The sequence below is a fragment of the Salmo salar genome, chromosome 09 (assembly GCF_965601325.2).
Source record: "Salmo salar chromosome 09, fSalSal1, whole genome shotgun sequence".
Taxonomy (NCBI): Eukaryota; Metazoa; Chordata; class Actinopteri; order Salmoniformes; family Salmonidae; genus Salmo; species Salmo salar.
Window position 1 is genome coordinate 34,929,231 of NC_138299.1, and position 14,658 is coordinate 34,943,888.

Here is a 14,658-nt window from a genome sequence, read left to right on the forward strand (position 1 = left end):
CAAGGTGGAAAATCTGTCTATGTGCCCATGGGCAAGGCACTTAACACTAGTTCCTCTTGTCTGCTAAATGACTAAAATGTAAACAATTCAGGGTTAACATTTGTCTTTCACTCCATCAATGAAATGCATTATGCCAATTGGCATTCAGAATATGTGTGTCTCCACTAAGTTATGTAAACGTTATGTTTGCTTTCTACGGGTATTAGCTAGCACAAAACATGTTATCCCATTAACTACATAGTCCAAGGAGGCCCTTTGCCCCACGAGGAGCTAACAGGAACAAGATAACAAACAACAGGAATAAGTCATATGAGGCAAGGTACTTGTCCCACTTTAGTGTGTTTAAATACTGCAGCTACCTGAGATTGCAAGGTTTGTGAGGTGGGGTCTTCTGAACTGGCTTGCCGTTTTGCTTGAGGTCCGAGAGACGCTGTCTCATACTGATGGTCAGCTCCGGGGCCAGACGCCACACAAAGATACAGCTATCACCAGACACAGTTATCATGTGCTTGCAGTCATTGGTAAACTTCATTCCAGTCACAACCTCTGTGAAAAAGAAAAAAGACAAACAAATGAAAATGAGGAAAATATCTGGGCACTCAATTATGGACATTTTTACAAAGAGATGATCTAAGGAATTCACAGTATGAGAGGTCATTAAAAGCACAGATGGACATGATGATGAAGAGCAGTTCCAGATGGTTTCTCCTTTCTGAATACACTGCTGGCTGCAGATTGTCAGTCACACATTTTGCTGTATTTCTTCTAACTAAATGGGGTATTTTTTGTTGTTGTTTTACCAGAGTGTCCAAACATGGTGGCCACACACTCCCCAGAGTAGAAGTCAAAGATGCTGATGTTCTTGTCTGAACAGCTGGTGGCCACATACAGCCCTGAGGGGTCTGTCTGAACCTGAGGAGCGAAAAAGACAACAACTGTGGGCCCATTTTTATAAACCAGCAACGGTGTTGTCAAATTAGTCTTCACAGCAACACTACATGACATGAAAACATGCAAGCCTAACCCACCTTGATGACAGTCCCATCCTCTCCTTGGGAGCCCTTGTACAGTTTCTTCTGTTTGCCGTTACTGATGTTGAAGATTCTGTTGTTAGGGGAAGGAAGTGTCAGACTAAGAACTAGCCTAACAACCTACAGGCACAGAGGTTCTATTCAGATCTCAACATGAACACACACCAGCAGCTCAATACTCCAGGAGTAAATCACAAAGACAGTTCTGCTTTCTAAACACCCGTGCCTTTATCAGGTGATCAATCCTCTGGTTTATCAAATGTCAGCACATCTATACACGAAGATGATGGAGGGCAATAAGTCAATGACCTCAAGTCAGACGCGTCTGTCTGTTTACGTCCTCCCTCAGCAGTTAAGTTATAGACTGAAAAACATTCAGATCAAGGGACTGAGTCATATGACCTTGATAGTTCAAGGAAACATTGGACTGTGTTTACATTTACATTTTAGTCATTTAGCAGACGCTCTTATCCAGAGCGACTTACAGTAATGAATGCATACATTTAATTATTTTTTATTTTTTGTACTGGCCCCCCGTGGGAATCGAACCCACAACCCTGGCGTTGCACACACCATGCTGGCATTGCAAACACCATGCTCTACCAACTGAGCCACAGGGAAGATGCCTGTTCTGTTCATGACTCAACCAACTCTGTGCCATGGTGTGCTAACAGCACAGTAGTGGGTTATATTACAAAGCAGGATTAATGAATTAGCCAGCTAACTGAAATAACTTTACATTTTTTTTAAACATAGGTTTGAAATGGGCATGGTCTAATTGAGTTAACAATCAAAAACACATATCAAAGTTAAGCTTTCTTAATGAACCAGAAAATCAATAGTTATTCCTGGTCGTTTATCAAAGTTAGCTGGCCAACTCATTGATCCTACTTTGTAGCATACCCTCTCTGCTCAGCTGGTATGCATGTCTCTCCCCATCTGACCACATGGGGTCACGCTAACAGCCTAACTGGTGCATTTTCACTGAGTGCCAGAAGGAGAGACCAGCAGCCACCAGCTAGCTGGCAGGCAACCACCCAACAAGGCCCAGTCAGGGCCCTGTCAACCTTGTGGGGAGTTGGCAAAGTGTGAGGGCAGCCAGTCAACCATTGAGTCACACTCTTAAGCACCGCCACTTAGTTGTATAAGGAACAAATCAGAGCCTGTTAAACAAGAGCTAAGCCCTCTAACTCTACCAGAAATAAATACATAAAAAGGCCTGGGGGACATTTATCATTCAGATGCAGTTAAAACAGCCTAGTTTCCATAGTAATGTTTAATCACTGTGCTGAAACAGCAGAGGAGCATGAGGTGTGTTTACAGTTGACTTTAAGCATCTCGAGCGGAGGGAAAGGCCTATTTGGAGTCGTACTACGCTGCCACACTCATCTTATTTACACCAACTGTTCGGTTTCCAAACTGTGGAAACCACAGGGTGGGGAGGGGGGGCACGCCCCATTTATATATATACACTACACTTTTGTGGTTACTACATGATTCCATATGTGTTATTTCATTGTTTTGTGTGTCTTCACTATTATTCTACAATGTAGAAAATTATCGAAAATAAAGAAAAACCCTGGAATGGGTAGGTGTGTACAACCTTTTGACAGATACTGTATATATTTTTATTTGTTAAGGAACTCAGTCCGGCTTTAAACTTACTTTTGAAAGTTCTAATAGTAAATGCACAAGCTGCAATATCCAAATTGGGTAGTGCATCATCAGTTCCTCTTGTCAGTCATTGAATACCTTAGAGAGCTGTTTATAACTTGTAAGAACTGTCCAGATCAACTAGCCCATGTCAGCTAATGTTTTCTATTTAGTTTTTTTAGCCCATAGAATTTTGTCAATCAAATATCACATGAATACACAGACATGGCAAAATGTATAGAATTTCAAGAACAGTTGCTTTAAAACGGCAGCATTTTCTTTGCACCCTATGACAAAATGTGTAGAATTGCAGGAAATAAGCTTCAACCCTGCAAAATTCTCTCCACCAACAAGAGGGGTGTGAACAGTTTGTCATGAACAGTGCTTGTGCCCAGAGAAATAGACGTGACACATGCGCAGAAGGGGTGCGGGATGTTCCCCAATGCTGGAAGGGGGCCCCCCCGAGTGATAAAGTTTGGGAATCCCTGGATTAATAAAGCAGTACGTAATAAAGCATAACTTGTGGGTAGTTGATAACATAACTTGGTTGTTTGAAATTTCTCCGTTATGGTAGAATTTTCAACCATAACAATTTCATCTCAGATTCATATTGTAACACCCATGGGGTATTTAGGATATAAAAGGGACTGGCCATTCAAACAAGTAGGCACACGACCTGCTGGAGTGGTGAAACAGAGAGGCACATTTTTTACAAGTCTGCATTTGAAATATCAGCATTGTAAGCCAACACTATGCCATATTTTCTTTCAAAGCGTGTGTTATTGTCGTTGATGCAGGGTGGAGAACGTGAGTGAGAGATGTAAACACTTGAGCAGGCAGGCAGGCAGACGGAGGCTCAGGTCAGGACAGGCTACAGACAGGCTTCACCAGCCAGGGGCTGGGCCCCTGATCTCATCCTTCCTGTGTTTACAACACTCGAGTTAGGACTAATCCACCTGCTAGGGAGGGATGACTGCAAAGTCTGACAGATTACGGAGAGGTCAAACACAAATACACTCACGTGCTTGCGAACGCACGTACTCGCATGCACATACCAGTGGAGGCTGCTGAGGGGAGGACGGCTCATAATAATGTCTGGAATGGAGCGAATAGAATGTTATCAAACGCATCAAAGACGTGGTTTCTATGTGGTTGATACCACTTCATTGACTCCATTCCAGCCATTATTATGAGCTGTACTCCCCTCAGCAGCCTCCACTGGCACGTACTCACACTCGCGTACTGTACGCATACACACAGACAGACTAACACTGTGATCACACACACATTGACGCACATATACATACACAGAGAACAATAATTAGGACAAACAAGGACAAGTAGACCAGGCCCCCACCTGATGCTGCGGTCCTGACAACCAATAACAGCATACTTCCTGGTGGGGTCAATATCCATGTCATACAGCGTTGTCTTGCGTACGATGTGGTGGGTGCGGGTAAACACGGTTCCTTCATCTGACTGTAAACGACAGGGTAAAACAACCAGAGGTTAAAACAGGTCACCACTCACAACACTACTGTAAACGCTCCAGTGAGAAATGAGAGCTGTCCTATTTAAGCTGTTTTGGCAGACATATTGTTACAACGAGTCATAGTATGCGTCCCTATGGGCCCTGGTCAATAGTGGTACATATAGGGAAGAGGTTTCCATTTGGGACACAGCCATATTCTAATAAACCACAAAATGTATCCCTGTAGGGCTTTTTGTTGCTTTTCTAGCAGTGTGCAGTGACTTCTAAAGCAGTCCATGGATTAAATGGTAGAGAATGACTTTCCATCTACTTGTTAATTAGATTGTAACATTTACATACAGAGGGTTAGAATTGCACACCGATCTCAATGTGGATGAATTAGAATTTTCTCCATTTGTTACTTCATACACTGGTTAGGTTAAGTTCCAAGAGTCAACCTGAAAATAGTCTGACTACTTCAGGATTACGCTATCACCTCAAAAGACTCGAAAGACTACTCCAATTCTGAAGTTAATTTAATTCCGTTCACTAAAATGGCTTTGGTCACATGATATCACCAGTCTCACTTTGTGTCTTCTTCCTCTATGTAGACCATTACATCATTATCTGCTTCTTGACACCCAAAACTGCCAGTGCAGCTAAGAACAATATGTAGTAAGGAGGACCTGCCGGGGACTTGGGGCACACAACAGCCAGGGTGACACAGAAAGCCTTAGAGGAAAAGTGTCGTTGTTTAATTAAATTAAACAGGGGTTGGCTGAGCCACAGTTAAGAATGTGGGTCCATGGCCACAATATGTAGAGAGATCATGATGAAATATTGCCAAGCCTTACCAAAAAAGCATTAGTCCCCCGAAACTAGTTAAACCTCCAGCAGCAGCTGTTCTAGAGCAGCGCCATTGTGTGCGTGTTTACCTTCTGCGCTGTGCGGAAGTAGATGCTCTTGTCAGCGCCACAGCTGATCATCCTGACCTTGCCTTCATCGGCTAAAAGAGAAGGAGCACTGTTACCATGGCAATAATAACCATGTTTACTTTAAACTGCGAGCTAGTGCCACAACTGACACTTCCTTGACACCTTTGGAAGCCAAAGGTCTAACTTCCATAGCTAATATAACTGTTAAAGGAGTGAGACTTGAGAGTTTGAGGTAAAGGGGGGTGGTTGGCAGGATGTTGTAAAGGGTCAAAGGTCATCTGCAAATCTCACCAGCAAATCGTACAGCGGTGATGGAAGAGGAGTGTTCATCCAGCGTCTGCAGCAGGCTGTACTCCCGCTCTGCATCCAGCACGTGGATCAGCCGGTCTCGACTCGCTGTGGCTAGCAGCTTCAGCCCTGTCACACACAACACACACACTTATTTTATTCATTACCAGACACTCTTAACCAGAGCGACTTATAGTCAGTGCATTCAAATGGGTCAAAACAGCCACATATCACAGTCATTACAAGAAAAAAACCTTCACACCACATATAGGCCTACATTACACTCCAGGATACTTCAGGACACTAACAACTTACCAGCAGCCAACCCCTGTTCTCCATTTCGGTGGTGGTAAATCCTTTTCATTAGGAGGTCCTTTTTGTTTTTAACAGCCATAAAGCATCTTATATTAGTCTAATAACCAATGAGCTGACGGACACATCACATGGATATCGAAACCAATCAAAAATGGATATGAAGCACTTCCCCAGAACGGACTTGATTGGATTTCCAACCGGATCATTTCAGTAAATGAAAAGCACTATCCCCTCCTTGCTGAGATTGAATGTGGATCCGTTAGCTTTGTCACTTTGTTAACCTTGATCCCAGATAGATACAATAGCAGGAGGAAATGTGATATGGTAAACCTGGAGGATGAATTGCATAGCAATACCAGGTTCCCCCTCTTATCCATTAGGATTTAAAAGGCTAAACTGATCCTATATCAGCACTCGTCGACTCTGAGATGCTTTGTGAATACAGGCCCAGCATGGCAATGGCTATCTGACTATTATCACCCTTTGAGGTGTTACTATCAAATCAAATTGTATTTGTCACATGTTCCGAATACAACAGGTGTAGTAGACCTTACCGTGAAATGATTACATATAAGCCCTTAACCAACAATGCAAGTTTAAGAAATATAAGAGTTAAGAAAATATTCACTAAATAAACAAACGTTTTTAAAAAGTAACACAAAATAGCAATAATGAGGCTATATACAGGGGGTACCGGTACCGAGTCTATGTGCGGGGGCACCGTATAGTGCAGGGGCACCGGTTAGTGCAGGGGCACCGGTTAGTGCAGGGGCACCGGTTAGTGCAGGCAGCCAGAGGCAGTGTACTGGGTTTATTCTTAGCCCTCTCTATCTGTTCCTCTGTGTGGTGCCAACTGGATACCTAGAGGAATGATCCACTAAGAACATCGAAATATTATTAATCCTCCTACTAACATGGGAGCCACTGGATGCATCCCATATGAGACCCTATTACCTATATATAGTGTACTTCTTTTGACCAGGGCCTTTTGGGACGCACCCACTGTGACAGATGTGCTGCTACTGGGGCTAGATGATGGAGGTCTGGAGGAGAGCCAAGCAGGTCTGGGACCAATGCCAGTGTACTACCCCAGCCCCCAACACACACAACACACCCTCACGCCTGCCCAAGCCATGCAGGCATAATATGCTCTGCCTTGCTTTTCTCTGAATTGGACGGCACTTCACCAGGTCTGATAACCCTCTTAATAGCCCCACTGAACACACAGACACTCTTTGTAACAACACATTCAAATGAGATTAAACATGGGTGTGTGTTGATATTGTTGACTATAGCAGTAGTTACAAAGATAACTTCAATCATTTTTACATTCCATTTCACAAATCTCTTATCGGACGTTTTGGTTTTAATGTGTGAACCAGGAAAGTTAATTCTATAAAGCTGCTCATTTAAACTTTGACTAAGAAGAATTGACATACAGTACATTTGGACCCAACCCAGTCTCTTTATAACGTGCTGGAGCTCTGAAGTGGTTTGTTTCACAAGTCACCGGGAGGTTGGTGAAGCATCTGGCAACCAGCTGATAGAAGAGGGGAAATCTGCCTTAGCCGTATCAGGCTCGTCATGGCTTGCAAGCTAACAATAAATATCTGTATTCAGTATGAGTTAGCTAACTACATAGAAGGTGAATATGTTATTATGTTAACAATTTGCCTAGTTAAATAAAGGTTAAATAAAAGATTTTAAAATAATTCTGGCAACAATTGAATGTACCCGTCTCAGGCTTGGAGTATTCCAGACACAAGATCTCTGAGTCGTGGGCCTGAACGTTCAGAATCTCCCCCATGCTCTCCAGATCGTGGATCCTGCAACAGCAAACAGAACAAAATAGTACTTGATTAGTCCTGTTATGCTCCCATAACACCATTTTTTGTTGTTGCGAGGAGCACACTGTTACAGCTCATTCTCTCCACACACAGAGACACCGCTGGGCCGCAGTAGAATGCAGAGCAGACCGCCATCATTCAGTTTTGCGTGACAAAGTTCATTAACAAAAAGCAGCCTTGGTGTTAACTGGGTCAGCATCTATCCATCCAGTGATGTGGACAGAGAGTCAGCTAGGCTGCTGCCTGAATGGACACCAGTCTACTCCAACCCCAATTTAACGAACACACATAGCTCTGATCACACACACGCACGCGATCACACACACACACGCACACCCTCCCAGGAGTCTAGTTAGGGAATTTCATTAGGACATAGAGGTGCTGAGTCCTGAGGGGTAGTGATGGAAAACAAGGCTCTCTCTGGGACGGCATAGCAGGGGTACTGTACCTCAGGGTTTACCCTGTTGAAGGTCTACTGACCCAAACATTAATTAGTTTAAAGGGATCCAATCAATTGTTTGTGGAGTAATCAAGAACACCAGTGTGCTAGAGTTTCTCATTCTACAATAGTTTCTTCCATAGACTGAACTACAGGTGTGCGAACAAACCGCTCTTTTTCTCCAACAGTACCTCAAGGTGCCGGTCCGGTCGCCCGATGCCAGGTGCTGCCCGTCTGGGCTGACACACACGGTCCTGATGCCCGTCCTGGTCTCGGAGGTCTGGGGGTCGGCCTTCTCTCCATTCCCCGAGTTGAGGCACTCTGTGTCCAGCAGACCGGCTGTGTTGTTGTCCATGTAGATGATCTTCTGGAGGTCCTGGACGGACGGACGGGGGGGGGGGGTTAGTTATTAGCTGAGAATTTGGGGGTGTGTGCAACAGCATCAGTTTCCCCCACTTAAAGCAACACCAAAGATTTTGTATAACTAAAACAAGATTGACCACAGCTTGTCGTTTCCAAAGGAAACACATGAGTCATAGTGGGCAGGACAAGGAGGAGGTGGGCAGAGCCAAGCACACACTAGCGATATCCTATTGGTGTATTCTAGTGTACATCTGCATATTTCTGTTAGGGAACACCTACTCTGTGAAGTGCGCATGTGCAATAACTCAATTCACCTTTGCACTCCTTCTAAACAACGGCATTTTGAAAAACTTTTGCAAGTCTACAAAACTTAGTCCGTTCTGTTCAGAACAGATTCTAGTTTTGGGAACAGAAAATTGTATTGAGATCAAATGTTTAAATGATGAGAAGATTTGCAGAATGTTGGCCAAAATCCATCTCGTTCCATCTTCTCCCACTGCCGGCCAGGGGGCTTCCTCTCACTACCGTATTTGGTAGTGAGTGGAAACGCCAACAGGATGCTTCACATTTATACATCCAGTGAAATATCTCTCTCATTGTTCTATCTGTGGCATAACTCAGGATTCAAAGGTTCTTGAGTAGAACTACTTTGCATCAAAACTCAATCAGCAGTCATTCATATTGAGATCAGGGTTTAGATAAAGGGTGTGTGAGAGTGAGACAGACGTACGTTGCTGATGACGTTGCGGCTGAGAGTTGTGTTGTGTCCATCAGTGTTCCAGAGCCGGACAGTATTGTCTGAAGAACAGCTGAGGAAGGAGCCTGGAGGCAGACAGGGCTGCCTGCCATCACTTACCCTGTCTGGGTACACCTGTACAGGTACAGAGGACATGAAACATCAGTAGACCTATCGTCTAGGAGACGGGTACACCTGTACAGGTACAGAGGACATGAAACATCAGTAGACCTATCGTCTAGGAGACGGGTACACCTGTACAGGTAGAGGACATGAAACATCAGTAGACCTATCGTCTAGGAGACGGGTACACCTGTACAGGTACAGAGGACATGAAACATCAGTAGACCTATCGTCTAGGAGACGGGTACACCTGTACAGGTACAGAGGACATGAAACATCAGTAGACCTATCGTCTAGGAGACGGGTACACCTGTACAGGTAGAGGACATGAAACATCAGTAGACCTATCGTCTAGGAGACGGGTACACCTGTACAGGTAGAGGACATGAAACATCAGTAGACCTATCGTCTAGGAGATATGATGTATGTAGATTAATAATTACATTTTGGGTACACCTGACAGGTACAGAGGACATGGAAACATCTGTTCTAAACTAGTGTATGCACATCCAGATAGATTCCAGCTGCAGGGTGGAAAAACGGCTCCATGGAAAATAAAAAGCTAACCACACGCGGTTGAATGCTCCGCTGCACGCAACAATATACAGTACATTCAGAAAGTATTCAGACCCCTTGACTTTTTACACACTTTGTTACGTTACAGCCTTATTCTAAAATAGATTAAATAACATCAATCTACACACACTACCCCATAATGACAAAGCAAAAACAGGTTTAGACATTTTGGCAAATGTATAAAAATATAAAAATACATTATTTACATAAGTATTTAGACCCTTTGCTATGAGACTCGAAATTGAGCTCAGGTGCATCCTGTTTCCATTGATCATCCTTGAGATGTTTCTACAACTTGGAGTCCAACTGTGGTAAATTCAATTGATTGGACATGATTTGGAAAGACACACCTGTCTATATAAGGTCCCACAGTTGACAGTGCATATCAGAGCAAAAACCAAGCCATGAGGTCGAAGGAATTGTCCTTAGAGCTCCAAGACAGGATTGTGTCGAGGCACAGATCTGGGGAAGGGTACCAAAACATTTCTGCAGCATTGAAGGTCCCCAAGAACACACTGGCCTCCATCATTCTTAAAAGGAAGACGTTTGGAACCACCAAGACTCTTCCTAGAGCTGGCCGCCCCGGCCAAACTGAGCATTCGGGTGAGAAGGGCCTTGGTCAGGGAGAAGACCAAGAACCCGATGGTCACTCTGACAGAGCTTCAGCGTTCCTATGTGGAGACGGGAGAACCTTCCAGAAGGACAACCATCTCTGCAGCACTGCACCAATCAGGCCTTTATGGTAGAGTGGTCAGACGGAAGCCACTCCTCAGTAAAAGGCACGTGACAGCCCGCTTGGAGTTTGCCAAAGGGCACCTAAAGACACTCAGACCATGAGAAACAAGATTCTCTGGTCTGATGAAACCAGGATGGAACTCTTTGGCCTAAATGCCAAGCACCACGTCTGGAGGAAACCTGGCACCATCTCTACGGTGAAGCATGGTGGTGGTGGCAGCATCATGCTGTGGGGATGTTTTTCAGCGGTAGGGACTGGGAGACTAGGCAGGGTTGAGGGAAAGATGAACAGAGCAAAGTACAGAGATATCCTTGATGAAAACCTGTTCCAGAGCACTCAGGACCTCAGACTGGGGCGAAGGTTCACCTTCCAACAGGACAACGACCCTAAGCACACAGCCAAGACAACGCAGGAGTAGCTTCAGGACAAGTCTCTGAATGTCCTTGAGTGGCCCAGCCAGAGCCCGGACTTGAACCCGATCGAACATCTCTGGAGAGTCCCGAAAATAGCTGTGCAGCGACGCTCCCCATCCAATCTGACAGAGCTTCAGAGGATCTGCAGAGAAGAATGGGGGAAACTACCCAAAAACAGGTGTGCCAAGCTTGTAGCGTCATACGCAAGTAGACTCGAGGCTGTAATCACTGCTAAAGGTGCTTCAACAAAGTACTGAGTAAAGGGTCTGAATACTTAAGTAAATGTGATTTCAGTTGTTGTTTTTTTATAAATGTGCAAATAAGGCTGTAACGTAACAAAATGTGAAAAAAGTCAAGGGGTCTGAATACTTTCCGAATGCACTGTATATGAGACCACCATTCAACAGTGTGCAACAGGTATCTTGTTTCTTTTCTATATGTAAAACGATCTCTACACAGGGAGTAAAGAGCAACATGTTCCTCCAGGCCTCCCTCCCGGCCTTACCTCGACGCTCCACACGCAGGCCGAGTGGTAAAGGGCGGAGTAGACCTTGCCCACTTTGCGGAGGTCCCGTACGTCCCACACGTACAGGCTGTGGTCGTTGTAGACACAGGACAGCCAGCGGCTCGCAGGGTCATAAGATACAGCCACCGTGTCTGGACACCGGGCGTCCATCTTGTGGCTGAAGAGGTGACTGGAGGGAGGGAGAGTTAGGATGTAATAACACTGTAATACTCTAATAAAATAAAAAAATATATTGAATTTATGAAGCACTTTTCCAGAACCCAGAGATACTTTATAGTTACAGTACAAGCTAACCCAATTCAGTGGTTATGAGAAAAGCCCAGCTATTGGCCGGGCTGGCATCCCTTTAACAACGATTTAATGGTTGTGTTTTTGGCCAGAGGATAATGTGCCTACTGGAGAGGTCTTGCCCGTCTATGGAGTTTCCCACAGAAACCTCTATAAACAGCAGTGAGCTGACCTTGATGGCTTCACTTAATAGCAGCTTCGACATGACCTACACAGCCATCTATGGGCCCTGGTCAAATGTAATACACCAAATAGGGAAAAGGGTGTCATTTGGGATGCAAACATGCAGTTAGTTATTCCATTGGTGGGATTTTTCACAACCCACACAAACATGCTACATACATGATTATTCAGATCATCTGTTATAACATCTGGGGCCTATTGTCAGGAAGTCAGTTGAACAGGGAAATGAACCAGCAGCATTCCAGACTCAGTCCATATTTATGAGGAGAAGAACCAACTCTCAGAGGAATCTCTGTCCGTCTTACTGAAGGCATCAACAAGAAAACGTCGATTTAAAAAGAGCTTGAGGGGGATACCGGAATACAAAACAATGACATTTAACTCCAGCTGGGCCCACATGCATCCTGGATGAACAGGAAATCATTAAAGGGTATTTTGTGTAGTTGGTTTGCTTGGTATTTGCATAGGTATGTAGAGTATGATGCTGTATGAGAACAAGATACCACACAACCCACACCGCTCTGGCTAACCAACAGGACAGACAGAGACTGTTCCCACTTCCCACAGTCACAAAGACACCATTTAAATACTTCATTCACGACCAGGGCGACATTTAAAAGTCATAATGTTGATAAAAAACAGGTTCTCTCATATCCAATTTTTTTTCTATGTCACGATACAGGCAATTACAGCCCCAATTCATTATACAATATGAATTATTGCACACATAAAAACCTCTGCACGTCGTCTGCATTGTGTGGAGGTTAAGGTCGGGGACACTCACCTAGCCTCCACCACGGTGGCGATGTCGGTGCCCAGGCAGTGTGGGCGTGGCAGGGTACAGATGAAGTGCAGGTTGACGGGGCTGAAGGCCCTAACCGTGCCGTCGGCACAGCCACAGAAGATCAGCTCGTCCGTCACAGACAGAGATGTGGCCTGACTGGTCTGCAGGGAAGAGGAGGATGGTTAGAGAGGACACACTTACTGTCCACTACGTAAAACACACACACGTCAGTGTTTCCTCCACTACAGGATGTAGAGAAGACAGGACAGGGACCTGCCTGGCTCCATTCCCTTCTGCCTCACTAGATCAACACATAGGGAATAGGGTGCTATTTGGGATGCAGCCCAGGACTTCAGAGAAATGAATTGCAGAGACAGCAGAAAAGAGCTACAGTGCTGTCTGTTAATGATATTGAACATATTGAATTGAAGACCATTGCCAGAGAGGCATCAGAGAACCCACTAGGAACTAGCAGTCACAGTGTTTCCCATAGGATTTTTTCCAGCAGCGGTGGCAAGGTTAGCTTATGGGAGTGGTGGGCGTGGCCACTGCCACATCTCCGACCCAACATTTTAAATGTCCAGCTCTTGGCCGTAGAAACGACATTTCCTGCAATTCTAGCTTTTTTGCATTGGGGTGGAGAGAAAATGTGTTCTTTTGTTGTTCTTACGCTATCTGTTACTCAAATATTACAACAAAATCAATGGGGGCCACATGCCATAACATTTGGGGAATTTTTGATTTTCCCTGACATCTAGTTTTTATTTTTATTAGTTCTCAATCTTATTTAAAAATATGTTGCTCCATTATCTTCTCTACATATTTTATAACTGGTTGTAGATGTTGAAGTTTACAGTGAAAACATTTTACCATTACGGAAAGAGTTCGGTATAACCAAACTCTTTGGATTTTACGCAGATGCTCGCCACTGCTAAATTAACATAGGGGAAACATTGAGTAAGCATCACATACTTGTCCGTCTGTGTAAATACTGATTACCACACTTTACTATAGCTAGGAACCTGGGTAAACAATATAAGAACATCTCTCAAGTAGTTTAATCTAGGCAGAAGAAGTGGTTTCACTAGAAAATAAATATTTTGAAAATGAAACAGTTCAACAACAAAAAAGTATGACAGAAACAGAATGATATGCAGTATATTTCACTGTGGTGAAGGAGATGGGATATGGTATCCACTCCATGACCCACACAACATATATTTCACTGTGGTGAAGGAGATGGGATATGGTATCCACTCCATGACCCACACAACATATATTTCACTGTGGTGAAGGAGATGGGATATGGTATCCACTCCATGACCCACACAACATATATTTCCCTGTGGTGAAGGAGATGGGATATGGTATCCACTCCATGACCCACACAACATATATTTCCCTGTGGTGAAGGAGATGGGATATGGTATCCACTCCATGACCCACACAACAGATCCAGATCTAGGCCTCCAGCTTGAAAACAACAACACACAATATAATTTTACAATTTACCAGAATGACGCTTGAAATGATGAATAACAGTAATTCAGCCAGGCATGCAGCCCAGAATGGACACAGCTTTTTCTGCAAGTCCAATAACAGTCATTTACTAAATGTTTTTTGTTACACATTCTCCACTTGGGCTCAGGTTGCCAAAGCATGCTGTGCTTTCCCAACAGTCAGTGCACTGCTAACCACGGCATGCCAGAGAAGCAACTATCTTAGTAAGGGAGAAACCAATATATACCAAAGTGGCAGCTTTAAGTGGCCTCTGGGGAAGAGGAGTGTATGGTGACAGTGTAGTTGTGACAGAGGATGATCCCGCTCATGCCTAAAGCAGATAAGATATGCAGTTGATGTGAGGGGATGAAAGTTATGTCCTAGTTGGATGTTGTGGTCACATGATACAGGCTAGATCACAGCCTGCTTCTAAATGAATCCACACGGGTGG

General features: G+C 44.3%; 1 protein-coding gene across 4 annotated transcripts in view; it reads right to left on the reverse strand.

The window, feature by feature from the left end:
• Positions 1–14,658, reverse strand: part of LOC106611246 (mitogen-activated protein kinase-binding protein 1) — a 55,325-nt gene that overhangs the window by 12,406 nt on the left and 28,261 nt on the right. For all 4 annotated transcript variants that reach the window (XM_082955747.1, XM_082955746.1, XM_082955745.1 and 1 more), the window contains exons 8-18: positions 12,708–12,868; positions 11,432–11,621; positions 9,073–9,213; positions 8,171–8,355; positions 7,428–7,519; positions 5,382–5,507; positions 5,091–5,161; positions 4,042–4,163; positions 1,029–1,104; positions 801–912; positions 360–546 (exon numbers count right to left, since the gene is read on the reverse strand). In XM_082955747.1, coding sequence (XP_082811873.1) covers positions 360–546; positions 801–912; positions 1,029–1,104; positions 4,042–4,163; positions 5,091–5,161; positions 5,382–5,507; positions 7,428–7,519; positions 8,171–8,355; positions 9,073–9,213; positions 11,432–11,621; positions 12,708–12,868 — 1,463 coding nt within the window. The remainder of the gene's footprint in view (positions 1–359; positions 547–800; positions 913–1,028; positions 1,105–4,041; positions 4,164–5,090; positions 5,162–5,381; positions 5,508–7,427; positions 7,520–8,170; positions 8,356–9,072; positions 9,214–11,431; positions 11,622–12,707; positions 12,869–14,658) is intronic.